Source organism: Oncorhynchus kisutch, linkage group LG18 (genome assembly GCF_002021735.2).
Source record: "Oncorhynchus kisutch isolate 150728-3 linkage group LG18, Okis_V2, whole genome shotgun sequence".
NCBI classification, from domain to species: domain Eukaryota; kingdom Metazoa; phylum Chordata; class Actinopteri; order Salmoniformes; family Salmonidae; genus Oncorhynchus; species Oncorhynchus kisutch.
Genome location: NC_034191.2, coordinates 33,956,143 through 33,974,821, shown reverse-complemented (window position 1 = coordinate 33,974,821; position 18,679 = coordinate 33,956,143). Strand labels below are relative to the sequence as shown.

At 45.1% G+C, this 18,679-nt stretch overlaps 1 protein-coding gene across 11 annotated transcripts in view; it reads right to left on the bottom strand.

The window, feature by feature from the left end:
* LOC109909394 (pleckstrin homology-like domain family B member 1) overlaps nucleotides 1–18,379 on the bottom strand; it is a 96,819-nt gene extending 78,440 nt beyond the window's left edge. For 3 of the 11 annotated variants that reach the window (XM_031795848.1, XM_031795850.1, XM_031795849.1), the window contains exons 1-2: nucleotides 18,170–18,370; nucleotides 971–1,072 (exon numbers count right to left, since the gene is read on the bottom strand). In XM_031795848.1, the coding sequence (XP_031651708.1) occupies nucleotides 971–1,030 (60 nt within the window). In that variant the 5' untranslated portion in view covers nucleotides 1,031–1,072; nucleotides 18,170–18,370. Of the gene's footprint in view, nucleotides 1–970; nucleotides 1,073–13,102; nucleotides 13,497–18,169 lie in introns of those variants that run through there. The other 8 variants (XM_031795840.1, XM_031795841.1, XM_031795842.1 and 5 more) reach the window with 8 other exon arrangements.
* Between the last annotated feature and the right edge of the window lie 300 nt (nucleotides 18,380–18,679).

Genomic DNA, 18,679 nt, shown 5'->3' with positions numbered 1-18,679 from the left:
CACGCCAGTGGACACAGTAAGAAGAGAGGAGAAAATGCCATGGGTATGGTTTGACATTGGAAACATTTAACAAAATTACACATCACGATGACGGCCAGGACTTTGTTTCCAACGTTGCTTGCCAAGTTTATAGCATCGCTCACACAATGGCCTCACAGTCCCCCTCCCCATTAAGAGAACACTCATCACAGAGTGGTAGTGAAGGGCAGGCTGTGGTTAGAGAGATGAGACTGCAGAATACACACATATACACCCAGACACACACACACACACACACACACCCAGACACACACACACACACACACACACACACACACACACACACACACACACACACACACACACACACACACACACACACACACACACACACACACACACACACACACACACACACACACACACACACACACACACACACACAGAGTATACCAAATGTTAGGAACACCTTCCTGATATTGAGTTGCACTAAATTTGGCCTCAATTAGCGGGGCATGGACTCTACAAGGTGTCGAAAGCGTTCCACAGGTATGCTGATCCATGTTGACTCCAATGCTTCCCACAGTTGTGTCACGTTAGCTGGATGTCCTTTCGGTGGTGGACCATTCTTGATACACACAGGAAACTGTTGAGCATGAAAAACCCAGCAGTGTTGCAGTTCTTGGCACAAACCGGTGTGCCTGGCACCTACAACCATGCCTCATTCAAAGGCACTAACATCTTTTGTTTTGCCCATTCACCCCCTGAATGGCACACATATACAATCCATGTCTCAGTTTTCTAAACGCTTAAAAATTCTTTAACCTGTCCCCTCACATGATTTAAGTGGATTTATCAAGTGAAATCAGTAAGGTATCATAGCTTTCACCTGGTCAGGCTATGTCATGGAAAGAGCAGGTGTTTTTAACGCTTTGTACACTCAGTGCATACACACACACACACACACACACACACACACACACACACTCACCTGTAACACCTGATGGGTTTGCCGTCCACACTCAGGCAGGTTCCTGTTCAGACTGTCCATATCTACTGCGTTGTCAATCACCCCCTCTGACACATGAGGATCCTATGGAACAAAACACAACACACCTGTGAGAGGAACATCTAACAAACAGAGATGAAAGGATTCTGAATCATACTTTTTAATCTACTTTTTGTGTCTTTCGTCTCGTCTTATGTGGCGTTTATACTGTACATGCACAGTCATTCACATGGGTCTATACATTACAGGTGAAAGAGAATGGTCCAGAATGCTTAACTAGCCATGGCCAAAGGGACTGTGAAATGTCAGACCTTACAAGTGATCAATGAGTACTCTCACGGAAAGGCAGACCCTGCTGATTGGGATTCTCCCTTCAGCCCCTCTCAGCCAGGATGAGTCAGTAATGTGATTCATTATATGAGAATACACCACACACAAGGAGACAGTGTACAGATTCTGCTGATATCCTCTATTACCTCACTTTGCCAACAGACAGAGACACAGGGTGATCTCCCCTGAGACCTGACTCAGGAATGCATTGCAGCCTTCTTTCGTCTGTCTGTCTGCCCTCGCCTTAGTCTCTACCACACCCATCCCTCTCCCCTTATCCCACAAATTCCTTCTCTCTTATTCATTTCTTTTTGGCTTTTCCACTGAGTCAGCCCAGAACAGATTGCCGTACATACTTTTCCATGTCTGTATTTGTACGTGTCATAAATGACCAGATTTGAGAGTGAGCGTATGTGAGACTAAGAAAATACTTATGCACCCATTGTGGGCAAATTAAGTCGAGAAAACCACAAGTAAGGTTGTCCAACACAAAATTATAGTCATCTTTGTACATTCAAGTGCCTTGGACGGAAGTGTTCTCAGAGTAATTAGCATCCCTAAAATGATGTGTAGGGTTGGTGAATACACTACATGGCCAAAGGTATGTGAACACCCCTTCAAATTAGTGGATTAGGCTATTTCAGCCACACCCGTTACTGACAGGTGTATAGAATCGAGCACACCGCCAGGCAATCTCCATAGACAAACGTTGGCAGTAGAATGGCCCGTACTGAAGCGCTCAGTGGCGTTCAACATGGCACTGACATAGGATTCCAACAAGTCAGTGGTAGATGCCAGGAAAACGCTACCTGCCCGAATGCATAGTGCCAGCTGTAAAGTTTAGTGGAGGACGAATAATGTTTTTCATGATTCAGGCTATGCCCCTTAGTTCCCATGAAGGGAAATCTTAGCGCTACAGCATACAAAGACATTCTAGGCGATTCTGTGCTTCCAACTTTGTGGCAACAGTTTGGGGAAGACACTTTCCTGTTTCAGCATGACAATGCCCCCGTGCACAAAGCGAGTTCCATACAGAAATGGTTTGTCGAGATCAGTGTGGAAGAATTTGACTGGCCTGTACAGAGCCCTGACCTCAACCCCATCGAACACTTTCTGGATGAATTGGAACGCCGACTGCGAGCCAAACTTAATCGCCCAACATCAGTGCCCTATCTCACTAATGCTCTTGTAGCTGAATGGAAGCAAGTCCCTGCAGCAATGTTCCAACATCTAGTGGAAAGCCTTCAAAGAAGAGTGGAGGCTGTTTTAGCAGCAAAGGGGGGACCAACTCCATATTAATGCCCATGATTTTGTAAAGAGATGTTCGACGAGCAGGTGTCCACGTAGTGTCTGTTTCTGATGTATCCCAATCCACAACATAGATTCAAATGTTCTTTATCATCAAGTTTATCCTGTTAACGTGATAGATCTCTGCCAAAAAATCACTAAAATGTCTGACATTACCTATAGAAATGGCAAAAATGAATATGTCAACAAACAGTAAAAAAAAACACTATGATCAGAACAAAACACTTCAATCAAAGTTATATTTCACATGACTATACCTACTAAGAAAATACTGTGTGTGTGAGAGACCGAGGAACCTCATGATATAGCCATCACGTCCCTTGTCATATCTTACAGTGCAGTTGTAGGGCTCTCCGGTAATTACCTTTCACCAGTTGTCCAGCAGTTATACGGCCTCCATTGCGAAAAAATTCTTGCTCTCGACTACAGAGTGAGCAAATTAGAGCTTCCTTCAAAGCTGCTACAGTACCTGCTACTTGCCAGCTGCTATACCTATTGTTGAGGTATCATCTACCTCAACAATCACCCCTGATTCGTTACATGCTCCCATTCACTGCACGGACCTGTCTGTCCTTGCTACGCTGAACTAAGCCAGCATTCTTGCCTGGCAGCCACAAGCCCTGATAACAGAAGGAGAGAGGGATGGAGACAAAAATTGAGAAAAAGAGAAAATTGAGAGAGGATGAGAGGTGAGGGGTAGAAATAGCCTTTAGAGTGATTATACGGTATTATTAACACTATTAGGGAACAATAAACATGCAATAACTCAGAGTGTAACTCCATGAAGGCAATGTAGGTCATCTGGAGAGCTGGATAGAGAACATACAATAGGCCATCATCGTACTCTGTCTAATTCAATATATCTCTGTGATCTAGTCTGGTTTGATCTGATTCGAGCCCCTATTCTCAGCCAGTTCCCACCACATGCCATCACATTCATCAAAGCCTTCTCTCTCTCTCTCTCTCTCTCTCTCTCTCTCTCTCTCTCTCTCTCTCTCTCTCTCTCTCTCTCTCTCTCTCTCTCTCTCTCTCTCTCTCTCTCTCTCTCTCTCTCTCTCTCTCTCTCTCTCTCTCTCTCTCTCTCTTTCTCTCTCTCAAAACTGCCTTTTCTCTAAAGATGCGCTCTACAGAACCAGCCCACTGCTAACTACACACACACAGATTAAAGGAGAAACAATGCAAAGCATGGATCTTTCCCTCACACATGAAGGAATCTTTTTGGATGGGGATATGGAAGGGGAGCCATCGAGTTGAATCGCAGAAATGTTGGAGGGAGGGAGCAAGTGGCTTGCTGAAGGCATGCGAGTATGGGCAATAGCGGGGCCTATTGTTTCCAAACCCGAAGTCCCACAACTGTCACAGTAGACAAACATATCCGTCACTCAAACACATTGATGACAATCTGGGAGAATTGTGGAATTTGGGAATTTCTTCCCTATTTTTTCCCCCTAGTCAAGACAGAGAAACTCCTAAACATCAGCTGTAGTGTAGAACAAACTTCCTCGACACAACAACAAGATATTACCTCCGTAGACATCCTATGGTAGCTTATGTAAAAATATAATCTCACTACTGTCCAAACATACCATTTGGAGGTTTCATCATGCACATGAAAACACAATATTCTCCACAGATTATCAAACCATGGGCATGAATTTCCAATGAAGAGATGCTTTGTACGCTTCCGAAATGTGGATGCGTCGGAAATAAATAGCAATTAGAATAGAAATGAATAGTCTCGTATGGAGTAAGGTAATTATTGGCTGCATGTTCCTTCCTACCCAGAGGATTACTCAACACTGGCATTAGAACTGAGGTGGGCTGGAGAGAGAAAGAGAGACAAAAAGACACACACACAAATACCCTGGTGTTGCTGAACAATCCATCAATTCTCTTACAAATGCCATATCTGCTCACATGACAGATTTACTATAACATTTATGGTTCTTGTCATAAAATATTCACTGTCTCCATAAAATGTAAGCACTCTCTCCCTGAGACCTGCTGTGTTTCTCACCCGGAGATGTTTCACTCTGAGAAAAAATCTCTGCAATCATCCGTTCTGATATTCACACTAGCATACTACCTAGAATGAAGCAATGTATTGGGCACATATTCTAGCTAAGTGGTATGTTAGTATGGACATTGGAACGTAGCCTACATGTCAGGGAACAGGGTAGAGAGGGGAGGACAGTAGTTCTAGTAGTAGGCACCATGTACAGCCTACTATAGGAAACCAAGTGGCTGCACATAAATACTTGGCATTTCAGGGAACATATATTTATGGCGACAATTGTACTCTGCAATGTCCCTTGGCGCTTCACAACTGGATGTGGCTGGAGCCAAACAGCACTTTCTGTTTTTAGAGCGAGGCCACAGAAATGTAGCAAACTACCATGGGAAGAGTTTCAGCATGTATCTTTTAGGCAGCCTTTACCAGATACCTTAAAAATCAGATGATATAAAGAAGATTCATGCTACTTGCATGATATCCACAATGCAAGGATATGCCTACAACAATACAATTCAAGAAGGCAAAGGTTAAAAATGTCGTCCCCCATGAATGATGCAGTGCCCTCCGTGGGCCAATCAGTTTCTCTATGGCAAGACGAATCATTCTCCAAAGTTTTGTCTGAGATATTGAGTGGGTTAGCTAGACTCATATCCCTGAGCATGTGTGCCAAATTTCATCACTCCGAGTCAAACAGATCAAGAGATATAAACGTCTGCCTGTTATAGCTCCACTGTGGGGTCGATATGAATGTTCTTGCATATGTTGAGTCTTGACAGTGTTTGCAACATGTGTACCAAATGTGGTTACAATACGAATATACTTGACTGATTTATATGCATTTATGTGCCATACCACGCCCATGTGAATGTTTATTGGTCAATAGCGGGGTCAGGGGCATGACCTTTAAAGTTTGCAGTTTCAATCGCCATCTGGCCAATCAGTGTATTTTTGTAAACGCCAGATCTCTATGGCAAGACGCATCATTCACCCAAGTATAGTCAAAATCAGGCCAGTGCTGTCTGACATATTGCGTGTGATGAACATACGCACTTACTAACACGTGGCGACAGAGCCACAGGCCCCTCCCCGATTTCATTGTGGGGGACAGTTAAGAAGTTGCAATAGTCTACGTACCGAGGGGCTAGGGTCAGTCTGTTATATGCAGTGTGATTCTTCTGTCTTATCTGGTGTCCTGTGTGGATCTGAGTATGCTCCCAAAAATTCTCTCTCTCTCCCTCCCCTCCCAAATGGATCTGAGCCCTAGGACCATGCCTCAGGACTACCTGGCCTGCTGATTCCTGGCTGGACCCAGTCCACCTGGTCGTGCTCCACCTGTTCTGCCTGCGGCTATGGTGTCATGACTTCTGCCGAAGTCGGTTCCTCTCCTTGTTCGGGTGGTGTTCGGCGGTCGACATTACCGGTCTTCTAGCCATCACCGATCCATTTTTCATGTTCCATTTGTTTTGTCTTGTTTTCACACTCACCTGGTTTCAATTCCCAAATTACATGCTGTATATGTTCCCTCTGTTTCCCCCATGTCCTTGTCGGGAATTGTTTATTGTAAGTACCTGTGCATTGTGTACCAAGGGTACAATAACCAAGGGTCAAAAATAACCATACATTGAACAATAACAATAAGCATACAGTAGAGGACATGTGCAGGTTGATTGGTCTGTCAGACACTGTCCCTCATCTTATGGCAGGCAGTAATGTAGTGTGCTGCCAACCCACAGCTCTCTGCGTCCATCCCCAACAGGATGGGTAGCCTACTCTCATCAGAGAGGTCTTTTGAAACCTTGAATAAGGGTTTCAAATTTGGGGAAATGACAGTCTCTAATTGTTTTATATTTTTTACATTTTATAAGGAAAATGCAGCTCTGGCTCAGGTTCTGCTGCTGGGCAGTGGTTGCACAGCCTTTCCTCTACAGGGAGCCAGGTTTTCCTGTGTCTACCCTTCTCAATGGCAAGGCTGTGCTCACTGAGCTTGTACTTGGTCAAGGTTTTTCTAAGGTTTTGATCAGTAACCATGCTCAAATAGTTTGCCATGGTGTACTGTCAAATTAGGGCCAGATAGCACTGCATTTAGCTTGTGTTTCCCAATAAACAATGTAGTTTTGTTTTGATTGTATTGTAATTTGTTTAATTCTGATTGATTGGATGTTCTGGTCCTGGGGCTTCAGTGTGTTAGTAGAACAGGTTTGTGAACTCTGGACCAGCTGGATGAGGGGACTTTTTCTTTGCTCAGCTCTTGGCATTGCAGGGTTTGGTAATGATATGAGAGGGGGTCACTGTATTTTAGATGTATCCAAAACTTAATTGCTCTTTTTTTGAGTTTTTATTATTAGTGGATATTGGCCTAATTCTGACCTGCATGCATTTTGTAGTTTTCCTCTAGTTTTCCTCTGGACATGTAGGAGAATCTTACAGAACTCTGCATGCAGGGTTTCAATGTGGTGTTTGTCCCATTTGGTGAAATCTTGTTTTGCAAGTGGAATCCACACCTCGCTGCCATAAAGTGCAATTGGTTCAATTTGAATTCGTTTTTTTAATGGCGTAGAATGCCCTTCGTGCTTTCTCTCTATTCATTCACTGTCTCATCAATCTGAGCCTCATTAAGGTGTCCAGTTGAGCTTATTTTTTAACCTAAGTAATTGTAGTGTGTGCAGTACTCTATATATTTTGTACTAAATGAGAACTTTGGTCTAATTCCCTGAGATCTGAATCTTCTCTGGAAAATCATTATTTTAGTCTTTTTGTGGTTTACTGACAGCGCCCAGGTCTGGCAGTACTGCTCTAGCAGGTCCAGGCTCCGCTGTAGGCCATGTGCTGTGGGTGACAGCAGGCATAGTGTCACGCCTTGGTCATAGTGTTTTGTGTTTTCGTTATATATTTTGGTCAGGCCAGGGTGTGACATGGGTTTATGTGTTGTGTTTCGTATTGGGGTTTTATAGGATTTGGGATTGCTAATGATTAGGGGTGTGTCTAGTTAGGCTTGGCTGCCTGTTCTCGATCAGAGTCAGGTGATTCTCATTGTCTCGGATTGGGAACCGTATTTAGGTAGCCTGAGTTTCACTTTGTATTTTGTGGGTGATTGTTCCTGTCTCTGTGTAGTTTCATCAGATAGGCTGTAATTAGGTTTCACGTTCCGTTTGTTGTTTTCGTATTTGTATAGTTATTTCATGTGTCACTTTTTTCATTAAAGTCATGAGTAACCACTACGCTGCATTTCGGTCCGACTCTCTTTCAACAAACGAAGAACGTCGTTACAGAATCACGCACCACACATGGACCGAGTGGCGTGGTAACAGGCAGCAGGAGCAGCGAAGGGAGGACGTTATGGATAGCAGAGGCTTGGAGTATACGACGTGGGAAGAAATAGACAGGTGGGCGGCCGACCCAGAGAGAGTGCCTGAGCCCGCCTGGGATTCGCTGGAACAGTGCGAAGAGGGCTATAGACGAATGGAGTCGAAAAGAAAGACACGGCGGCGCAGAGCGAAAACCGAAAAGCAGCCCCAAAAATGTATTGGGGGGGGGGCTCAGAGGGAGAGTGGATGAGTCAGGTGTCAGACCTGAGCCAACTCTCCCTGTTAATCGTGAAGAGCAGTTGCAGTGGGAGAGGCTGCATCACTTGGAGAATTGGACATGGGAGGAGGAACTGGACGGAAAAGGACCCTGGGCTCAGCCTGGAGAATATCGCCGTCCCAAGGAAGAACTAGAGGCGGCTAAAGCGGTGAGGCACTGGTATGAAGAGGCAGCACGGCGACGCGGATGGAAGCCTGAGAGTCGGCCCCAAAAATGTATTGGGGGGGGGCTTACAGGGAGTATGCCTATGCCAGGTAGGAGACCTGCGCAAACTCCCTGTGCTTACCGGGGGGCTAAAGAGACCGGGCAGGCACCGTGTTATGCTAGTGAGCGCACGGTGTCTCCAGTGCAGGTGCATAGCCCGGTACGGTACATACCAGCCCTTCGTATTGGCCGGGCTAGAGTGGGCATCGAGCCAGGTAAGCTTGGGCAGGCTCGGTGCTCAAGAGCTCCAATGCGCCTGCACGGTCCGGTCTATCCAGAGCCACCTCCACACACCAGTCCTCCGGTAGCAGCTCCCTGCACCAGGCTTCCTGTGCGTGTCCTCGCTCCAGTATCACCAGTGCCAGCACCACGCATCAGGCCTACAGTACGCCTCACCTCTCCAGCGCTGTCGGAGCCTTTCTCCTCTCCTGTGCTACCGGAGTCTCCCGCCTGTTCAGCGCTTCCAGAGCCTTCCTCCTCTACAGCGCTGCCGGAGCCTCCTGCCTGCATGAAGCAGCCAGAGCTGTCAGTCTGCAAAGAGCTGCCAGTCTGCAAGGAGCTGTCAGTCTGCATGAAGCAGCCAGAGCTGTCAGTCTGCAAGGAGCTGCCAGTCTGCAGGGTGCTGTCAGCCTGCATGGAGCAGTCAGAGCTGTCAGACTGCATGAAGCAGCCAGAGCTGCCAGTCTGCAAAGAGCTGCCAGTCTGCAAGGAGCTGTCAGCCTGCATGGAGCAGTCAGAGCTGTCAGTCTGCATAGAGCAGCTAGATCCGCCAGTCAGCCATGATCTTCTAGATCTGCCAGTCAACCAGATTCTTCCAGATCAGCCTGTCAACCAGAATCTTCCAGATCAGCCTGTCAACCAGAATCTTCCAGATCTGCTAGTCAACCAGAATCTTCCAGATCTGCTAGTCAACCTGAATCTTCCAGATCCGCCAGCCAGCCAGGATCTACCGGAGCCTACTACCTACCTGAGCTTCCTCTCAGTACTGGGCTTCCTCTCAGTACTGGGCTTCCTCTCAGTACTGGGCTTCCCCTCAGTTCCGGGCTGCCCCTCAGTCCCGAGCTGCCCCTCAGTCCCGAGCTGCCTCAGTCCCGAGCTGCCCCTCAGTCCCGAGCTGCCCCTCAGTCCCGAGCTGCCCCTCAGTCCCGAGCTGTCCCTCAGTCCCGAGATGCCCCTCAGTCACGAGCTGCTCCTCAGTTCTGTGGGGTTCTGGGTGAGGACTATTAGGCCATGGTCGGCGGCGAGGGTGGATTATCCCAGGACGCGAAGGGGAGGAACTAGGACATTAATGAAGTGGGGTCCACGTCCCGAGCCGGAGCCGCCACCATGGACAGACGCCCACCCGGACCCTCCCTATGGTTTTATGGCTTTCTCTAATCCATTAAACTTCTCATGAATTTGTCGTTGTTCTGCATTTGTGTCAATTTGAACGGTGTTGTAGAGTGTTTTAAAATGGGTTGTCCATATGTCACCATGTTGTATTGCTAATTCCTCTTGTTTCCAGAATGTGTTTATGTTTATGGACTCCTCAATTAGTGTCAGCTGCTTGCTGTTGTACTGTGCTTTTTTGATTCTGAGTGTACGTTTATAGAGTTTTAAAGTCTCACAGTAATGAAGGCGTAATTCACCATTATTTGAGTCTCTGAGCTTTTGGTTGGATAGTGTTCTAAGTTCATTCCTTATAATTTTACAATCTCACCAGTGAGATATATGACTGTTTATTATAGGCCACATAGAACAAAGGGAATCTGCAATAGGCAGGGTACAATGACAGTCAGGGTCAGTGGTTGAGGTTGGTCAGTCTAACCTAGTAACAAAGAGAATGAGAAACAGTACATTTCATTTGTCTAAACTGAGATGATCTACTTAACTAGATAACTGGCCCCACAAGTTTGGATTTATTTAGAATTTTCACAATTTATTGTAAAAACCATTCAAAGCTTTCAAATCATAACAGAAATCTAAGAATAGATTCATGAACAGCATTGGTAAATGGGATACAACCAATGGATGTGGCCTTTCAGACAGAATAAAAGGTTTTGCATATGACTAAGAGTGTTGTCTTTGGCTATTTGTTATGTGAGCCAATGCACAGTATTTAACTCAAGTTATGGTTGACATGTATAGCTAAAACTGGCCAGTATGATGGTACTTTCTCCTAAAATTCTCCATATAACATAAGCAAAAGCACCTATGAAAAGTTATTGTCTGATTTTAAAATAAGGTTGAAGAAAATAGGACCTAAGAAAGTCAATAGATGGACGTGTTGTGTGAACTGTGAACCATATAAGAGACTGCATCTCTTCATGGAAGGATCCCGGAAAGACAGTGACAGCAAGAGGAAAAAGATGACAAACAAAGAAGGACAGCTAGAAGAGGTTGACCACAATGTTTCTGAGTGTCACTATATGTGGACATCCTGTGTGGCCGACAGAGGAAGCATTTCCTGTAGGGCCGAGGCCAAGGCCAGGGTCCGATAGTGGCCTCTGTCACTTTCATATAAGGAACAGAAGGATATAAGGGACAGCACAAGGATCTCCGTGTGTAGTTCGGGAAACCCGTCCAAGAGATCAGGATGCAACAGACTAAAATGCACACGGGACTTTTAACATTTACTAACAACAGATGCAGATGTTTTAAACATTAAATTACAGATTTGATATGTACAATGATCTCTCAACTAAATGGTCACTTACGCTCCTGATGCCGAGTTATATGTTACAAGTGCAACTATTTCTGATTTACAATGAATCATTCAGTAGGAATAATAGGAGTGTCAAACCAATCGACAACACGTTCCGCAAGCAGCAAAAATATAGAACACGGGTCAAAACGAAGATAAAGCAATGATATCAATATTGACATGCTCTGCATTGCCTGGAAGAGTTTTTGTCATTCCTTCCTCAGCTGATGGTGTGCTCTAAACACACAGGCTCAGGGCCCTGGCCCAGAGCTATCCGTTTTGGACCCCAGCCACTCTCTGCTGCAGGCTAAACACACCACCTGCTCCACCGTGGGGAACAGCAGAGCTACAGAACACAGGCTCACAGATCATCATACCCTTTGTGAAAGCCGTTGAAGGTATGACACTTTAATTAATGACAGCATACATGTGTCATAATGCTTTGGAACTTATTTATACATTTTCAGTTGATTTAAAATGGCCATTAGTCAGTTAATTGTGATCATTATGAGATGATAAGACTGTATAATGGGTCTTACATTCTTATGACAAGCCTCTGCATAATACTTGTTGGTCATTACGATATGGGTGACTACATGTTATGCTGTGTGACTGATTCCTCACCAATGCACTGACATCACTGAACAACTCATACCAGCAAATACTGGAACTACAGTGATGTAGCTCAGTGGATAGAAGATGAACGTTATAATTATTGGATTAACGTTTCCATACAAAATATGTCCTTCACATGCAGAACACAAAGCGCTATCTAATACATGCACGACCACCAAGGCAAGCTTGACTAAAACTAAACCCCTGGCTTAGATGCCAGGTCAACCGTTAGGGAGTGAGTCATTCTTTCTCCAGCTCCGATATTTCCTTACTGTCATTAGGGGATAGGGCAGGGGGAGTTTGAGAGTTAGTGGTACCATGGTACTCCAAATGCGGGTCATTGCTCAAAAGTTCCGTTGACTTTGGCTGTTTGTTTCCCAAAGACACAGAGCTCTACAGGAATTCCTGTGCTGGTCGGCACAAAAAGCTATTTTCAATGTCCATAATCCCCCAGAGGAGAGAGGGAATGGACTAGGCTACTGGACCGTCCACCACTCCACTAGGTTACAGGGCCCAGCCGTCCCACACTGTTGCCCCACCACACATGCTGATATAGACAGCACATGGCTAGGGAAACCCCCAGGGAATTATTGGACAATGTGTGTGAGAACAGAGCTGACCGACAGCCTTTGGGAAACAGATATCCTAGCCTCATGATGTAAAGAGAGAATAATCGAGAAAGATAGAGTGAGGGGAAACCATGTTGATTAGTATACATATCTGGTCTCCAAATGTAAAATTTCTACTTTCCATTTCCACAGTCCAACTGTTATTGTAAAAAAAAAAAATGTTTTAATGAATTATTTTTTCAAGCTTTTTTATTTTTCTCCCCAATTTTGGTCTTGTCTCATCGCTGCAACTCCCCAACGGGCTCGGGAGGCAAAGGTAGAGTCGTGCATTCTCCGAACCATGACCCGCCAAACTGTGCTTCTTAACACCAGCCAGCTTAACCCAGAAGCCAGCCGCACCAATGGGTCGGAGGAAACATTGTTTAAGTGACAGAGATCCACCTGCAAGCACCCGGCCCGCCATGCACAAACTCTCCCCTAACCCGGACAATGCTGGGCCAATTGTGCGCTGCCCTATGGGACTCCCAATCGCAGCCGGTTGTGAAACAGCCTGGGATCGAACTCAGATCTGTAATGACGCCTCTAGCACTGTGATGCAGTGCCTTAGACCACTGCACCACTCGGGAGGCCCCCAACTGTTTTTGTTATACAATGAGAAATAATATGACAATCAGTTACACTATTTTAATCTTAGCTTTTGAGCGTCTTACAACATGCCAACTATGAATCTCACTAAAGAATCCAATTCTTTCTTAACTCATTTATCCACCTGTACATTTCCATGTTTACAGCTCTATGCTCCCTCTTACCTTTGGTACAACCTGGATTTTAGTATGGAGCTTTCACGCCAGGAGTACTCTGACCCCAATGTTAGCTGGACAGAGATAATGCTCCATCTCTCAGGTCAGTGTCCTCAGCTGGTCAGTGGGCAGAAACACCGGTGCCATGGCTTTCTGGATCCTCAGAACAGGCTGTCCCACGACTTGCTCAGTGTACACAGAGTTCCTCCTTCTTCAACTGAAAATTCTCCAAATGGAAACAACAGCAGGCAAATGCAGCACTTCTCTCTCGCTCTCTCTAAGTGAGTCAAAAGTCTGTAACTCCATACCAGCCAGGTGACGTTTGGCTGGAGTCACAACTGCTGCCAAACTCTTTGGTACCAGGCTGTGCCTCTCCAACAGTATTTTGACTGACGTATTGGTCTATTCATTAATCTTGCAGTCCCTCTTAAGAAATAAAAACAGACAAAGAGGAGCGGCGAGCCAGGAATTTGAATGTGGTGTTGCCAGAATAAGCTGAGTAACAAGTACACAAGGCCCTGTGTGTCAGTGCAACAAAACAGCAGCCACCCTCCCTCCTTTTTGGAGTTGAAAGGCAGCCCTTTCACACAATATGCTGCTTGTCAAGAGTGTCACAGACCCACCCTGCCCTCTCTCCCTTTGACTCTCACTTTGTCCTCCTCATCATCAAGTGGCAAATGTCAGTCAGTTACAAGAGAGAGGTCTTCACAAATTAGTTCAGAAACCCAGTCTGGTCTAGAAAGGAAAAAGGGAAAAGTGTTGGCTGTTGTTGTTGCTAAGGACAGCACTATGAGAAGACGGAGTAACAAGGAAGAGGTGGAAGCAGGGTGGGGGGAGGAAACGACAGTGTGGGATATATCCCTTTGAGTAATGGAAACTGCTCCTCTGGATGGACGGACAGCCATCCTCTTCTCCCCCTCCACGACATTCAAGAATCTCCTTCCCAAAACAACTCTATTTCTGTAAGGTTGTGCTTTTCCCTTCTCAGTGAAGCATGTGTTCTTGAACGTAGCCCTGTTTCTTTGTGTTCTGGAACGTAGCCCTGTTTCTTTGTGTTCTGGAACGTAGCCCTGTTTCTTTGTGTTCTGGAACGTAGCCCTGTCTTTCACTTTTGTTCATTGATTTCACCTGTGTTTGTTTCTCACCTGGTCTCATCAGCTCCCTATTTAGTTCAGTTCTTTCTGTTTGTATGTTTGTGAGGTATTGTTTGTTTATGACTGCCTATCTGTGTTTGACCATTGCCTGCCTGCAACCACGATTCCTGCCTTCTGAGAAGGCTTAATAGACATCTGCCGTGCTCTGCGGGTGAATCTACTCCTTTTTCTCCTACTCCTATTCATTGCAATTTTGAATTGTTCATGTTCAGACAACATGCAGAGTGAAATCACAGATTCCGACCTGGTGAATATGAATTGAAAGCCTGCAATATATCATAGTACTCTAGCTCTTGTTTTGGACAAGCATCTTGTGTTCATATGTAGTCAAATGATGTGGCCTATAATGAGACATTTTCCAGACAAATAGCCAGAGAGAGAGTGGTTTCCTTGGACAAAGTGAAAACAGATTCAATGTTCAACTGTGTTAAATGTTACCAGTGACTTACATGATGACATCTCGTTTGGACCGCCAACCATGTGTTACCGTGACAACACATCTGGAAAACACCCCAACGATCAGTCTGGTGTGTTCTCAGATATTGCACCAGTAATAATGATGATCAGCTAATGTTGGGTTTCAACTACCACCAAAGAAATCTATGAATGCTAATATGGTTAGCAGACGCTTTTATCTAAAGCAACTTATATAACTGTCAATTTTGACAGTGTGTGTATATCTGGACCAAGAAGGAATGGAACCCACAACCCTGGTGTTGCTAGCCCCATCCTCTACCCCTCTGAGCCATTGGAACCACCAATTTGAAGATATCATTATGAAGACTTATGATCAGCTCACTTCCCAAGTCCTTGCAAACAGGAAATAACTGACTCTGAAATAGAAAAAAGATTTTTAAAGGATGATTCAGTCTGACACTGATTATGTCTTTGTTTTGGATGAAGGACTTGCCTCGAGGTGAGGAAAAAAATACCAAGACTGAGGAAAGGAAATCACATGAGGAAAGACCTTCATCCAGTCTGCAGTATCTATAAAGATGGATATCGCCTGGTAGTGTGTGAAGCCCAGATGTTGCAGCTGTTGGAAAGGCCTGAAGACCCCGGAACACACAGCTGTTTATAACAACAACACTTTCTCACAGATAGGTATCCTCACAGCTTGGGAAACTCCTCATTAGATAAAAGGAAGACAAATATTCTATACTGAACAAAAATATAAACGCAACATGTAAAGTGTTGGTCCCCTGTGCAGTTATTTCCCACAACACAATGCCACCGATGTTTTGAGGGAGTATGGAATCAGTATGATGACTTCAGGAATGTCCACCAGAACTGTTGCTAGACTTTAATGTTAATTTCTCTACCATAAGCCGTTTCAGAGAATTTGGCAGTACGTCCAACCAGCTTCACATCCACAGTCCACGCGGAACCACGCCAGCTCAAGACCTCCACATCTGGCTCCTTCATCTGCGTGGTGGTCTGAGACCAGCCACCGGACAGCTGATAAAACTGTGGGTTTGCACAACCAAATCATTTCTGCACAAACTGTCAGAAACCGTCTCAGCGAAGCTCACCTGCGTGCTCGTCATCCTCACCAGGGTCTTGACCTGACTGCAGTTCGGTGGCATAACCGACTTCAGTGAGCAAATCGATGGCCCCTCGCACGCTGGAGAAGTGTGCTCTTCATGGTTGATGAATCCCGGTTTCAACCTTACCAGGGCAGATGGCAGACAGCGTGTACAGCGTAGTGTGGGCGAGCGGTTCGCTGATGTCAATGTTGTGAACAGAGTGCCCCATGTTGGAATTATGGTATGGGCAGGCATAATCTACAGACAATGGACACAATTGCATTTTATCAATGACAATTTGAATGCAGAGAGATATCGTGACGAGATCCTGAGGCCCATTGTTGTGCCATTCATCCGCTGCCATCACCTCATGTTTCAACATGATAATTCACAGCCCCATGTCGCAAGGATCTGGACACAATTCCTGGAAGCTGAAAATGTTCTTCCATGGCCTGCATACTCACCAGACATGTCACTCACTGAGCATGTTTGGGATGCTCTGGATCGACGTGTACGACAGTGTGTTCCAGTTCCCGCCAATATACAGCAACTTCGTACAGCCATTGAAGAGGAGTGGGACAACATTCCACAGCCCACAATCAACAGCCTGATCAACTCTATGCGAAGGAGATGTGTTGCGCTGCATTAGGCAAATGGGGTCACACCAGATACTGACAGTTTTTTTATATCCATGCCTCTACCTTTTTTTAATGGTATCTATGACCTATATATATCTGTATTCCCAGTCATGTGAAATCCATAGATTAGGGGCTAATTAATTTATTTCAATTGACTGTAACTCAGTAAAATCTTTGTAAAATGATGCATGTTGTGTTTATATTTTTGTTCAGTGTATATGACAGCTAGTGCTCTATTGTATACAATCTATAAGATATATCTGTCAAAAATAACCTATTTCATCTTGTTTATATACTTCCCATTTCATGTTTATTTAAGAGACAGTGAGGAAAGACATGGAAGTAAGGAGGAGAAAGTGTGTTACTGTGTTAGAAGGGCATTGGCCAGATTTGACCTCACACCAGCATACATATGCCCTGAAGCAAGCGTCATTAACCGCTTGAGCACACCAGAGTAGACCACTTATTTCTGTTCTGTCAATACTGTGCATTTCTCTAGTGGTGTAAAGGAGACCATGCATCTTATTAGACCATTATGTAGTATCAAAAAGGTTATTCCCAGGAAACTCTGAGTGTATGATCCCATTCAAGGTAGCCAGCAGCAGTAATTAACAGGCCGGTGCACAGTACCCACAGCAGAAGTGGGACTGGTGGAACAACACAGTAACATTTGACACAGTACAGAGGACACACTGAAAGACTGGCCGGGTGATTACAACATGGCCCTGATTTCTGTGAGAACAGAACAGAACAAGCTTTCATAACAAAGGAGTTATTATTGCAGTTTAAGTCCGTTTCTAGGGAACATTTCTCTCTGCTACGGCCCCAAAACGTGTCTGACCCACTGCAAAACCACTCTCTCACTCCCTCCCTCTCTCTATTTCTCTCAATAGCATCCACTGTTTAAGGAGTGGGAAGAAGCAGGGACTAAACGTGGCAATGACTGTTGCCTCTGTAACGGGTCTGTGCCTGCCCTCTCTCTCTCTCTCTCTCTCTCTCTCTCTCTCTCTCCCTGTCTCTATCCCCTGTCTCCCTTTCTCTCTCCATCTCCCTCTATCCTCCTCTCCTTCTCCCCACTCTGAAAAGAGAAGCTGCAAAGAGACTATGAGAGAACAGTTAGAAGAGCCAGAGGTACACAGACATGATCATTGTCTGTTAGTCTCCATCGTAGCCAGCTAGCAAAGCATTACCTAGTTATTCTGCCCTGTAGATCTCAGCTTCCAGTGTGCAGACTCAGGGGAGGACAACCCAGGCTTGTATTGTGTTTGTCTGGGGCTCTGATAAACCAAGGCCAGTCTGAGGACCCACTCCTAGAGGTTGGCATTGACACAAACAACCAGATGGGGTCCAAATAAGGAATAATGATATCCAACCAAGAGTGACTATACAAATTCCCCACGATCTCTATGAATTATAACATTTTGTTATAGATTTAGTTAAGTTAGTTTAAACCCTTTACAATTCAACAATAAAGTATCCCAAGATAAACAAGCATATGATCCACTAATTTGTTCATTCATGATTCTCCTTCTTTTAAACCAGCAACAGCAAATAAAGAATAAACTATATTGAATAACATGCCAATAGATCAACTCTCGTCAAAGGACCTTTAGAACAATGACAGATCTACACATGCAGCCAACACAAAGTAAGTAATGTGTCTCACCTGGAGTCTTTCAGACAACGCTACTCTCCCAGCTGATTGTCAGTCTGAAAAAGTCAACCCTTCTAACAAAGCATAATGGAAGTTTACTTCACCTGAGGGTAAGTTTCCAGTAACAACAAGAGAAAAACGGCAGGACTGAGCGCAAACACAGCTTGTCAGAAAGAGGGCACCACTGTCAGTCTTCTTCACGTTCAGCAAAATCCAAATAAAAAAGCCTGGATGGAATCCAAAAGGGGGAGAGCGAGAGGTGCAGCAGGAGGTTTTTTTTTGCGGTCAGTCGCTCCGATGTTTGAGAGGCTCTCCCTATCCTAAACACACTCTCTCACATCACACTGTCATGACAAAAATAGTGACAAAGCAATGTGTCCTGTGCTATGCTCTGCTGACATGGTCTGCCCCCCCCCCCCCCCTCTATCTCTCTCATTCTCCCTCCCTCAGTTTTCCTGTGCTGTCAACCACTCCTAGCAGGACACAAGGCAGTCATTCTTCTGGCTAAAGAAATCCTTACTTGTTCTCACAAAGCAGAAACAGAAACAAGTTCACCTTGAGTCACTGGCATATTTTGGAGGAGGTTGAAATTATTATAACCATTAGATAGATGC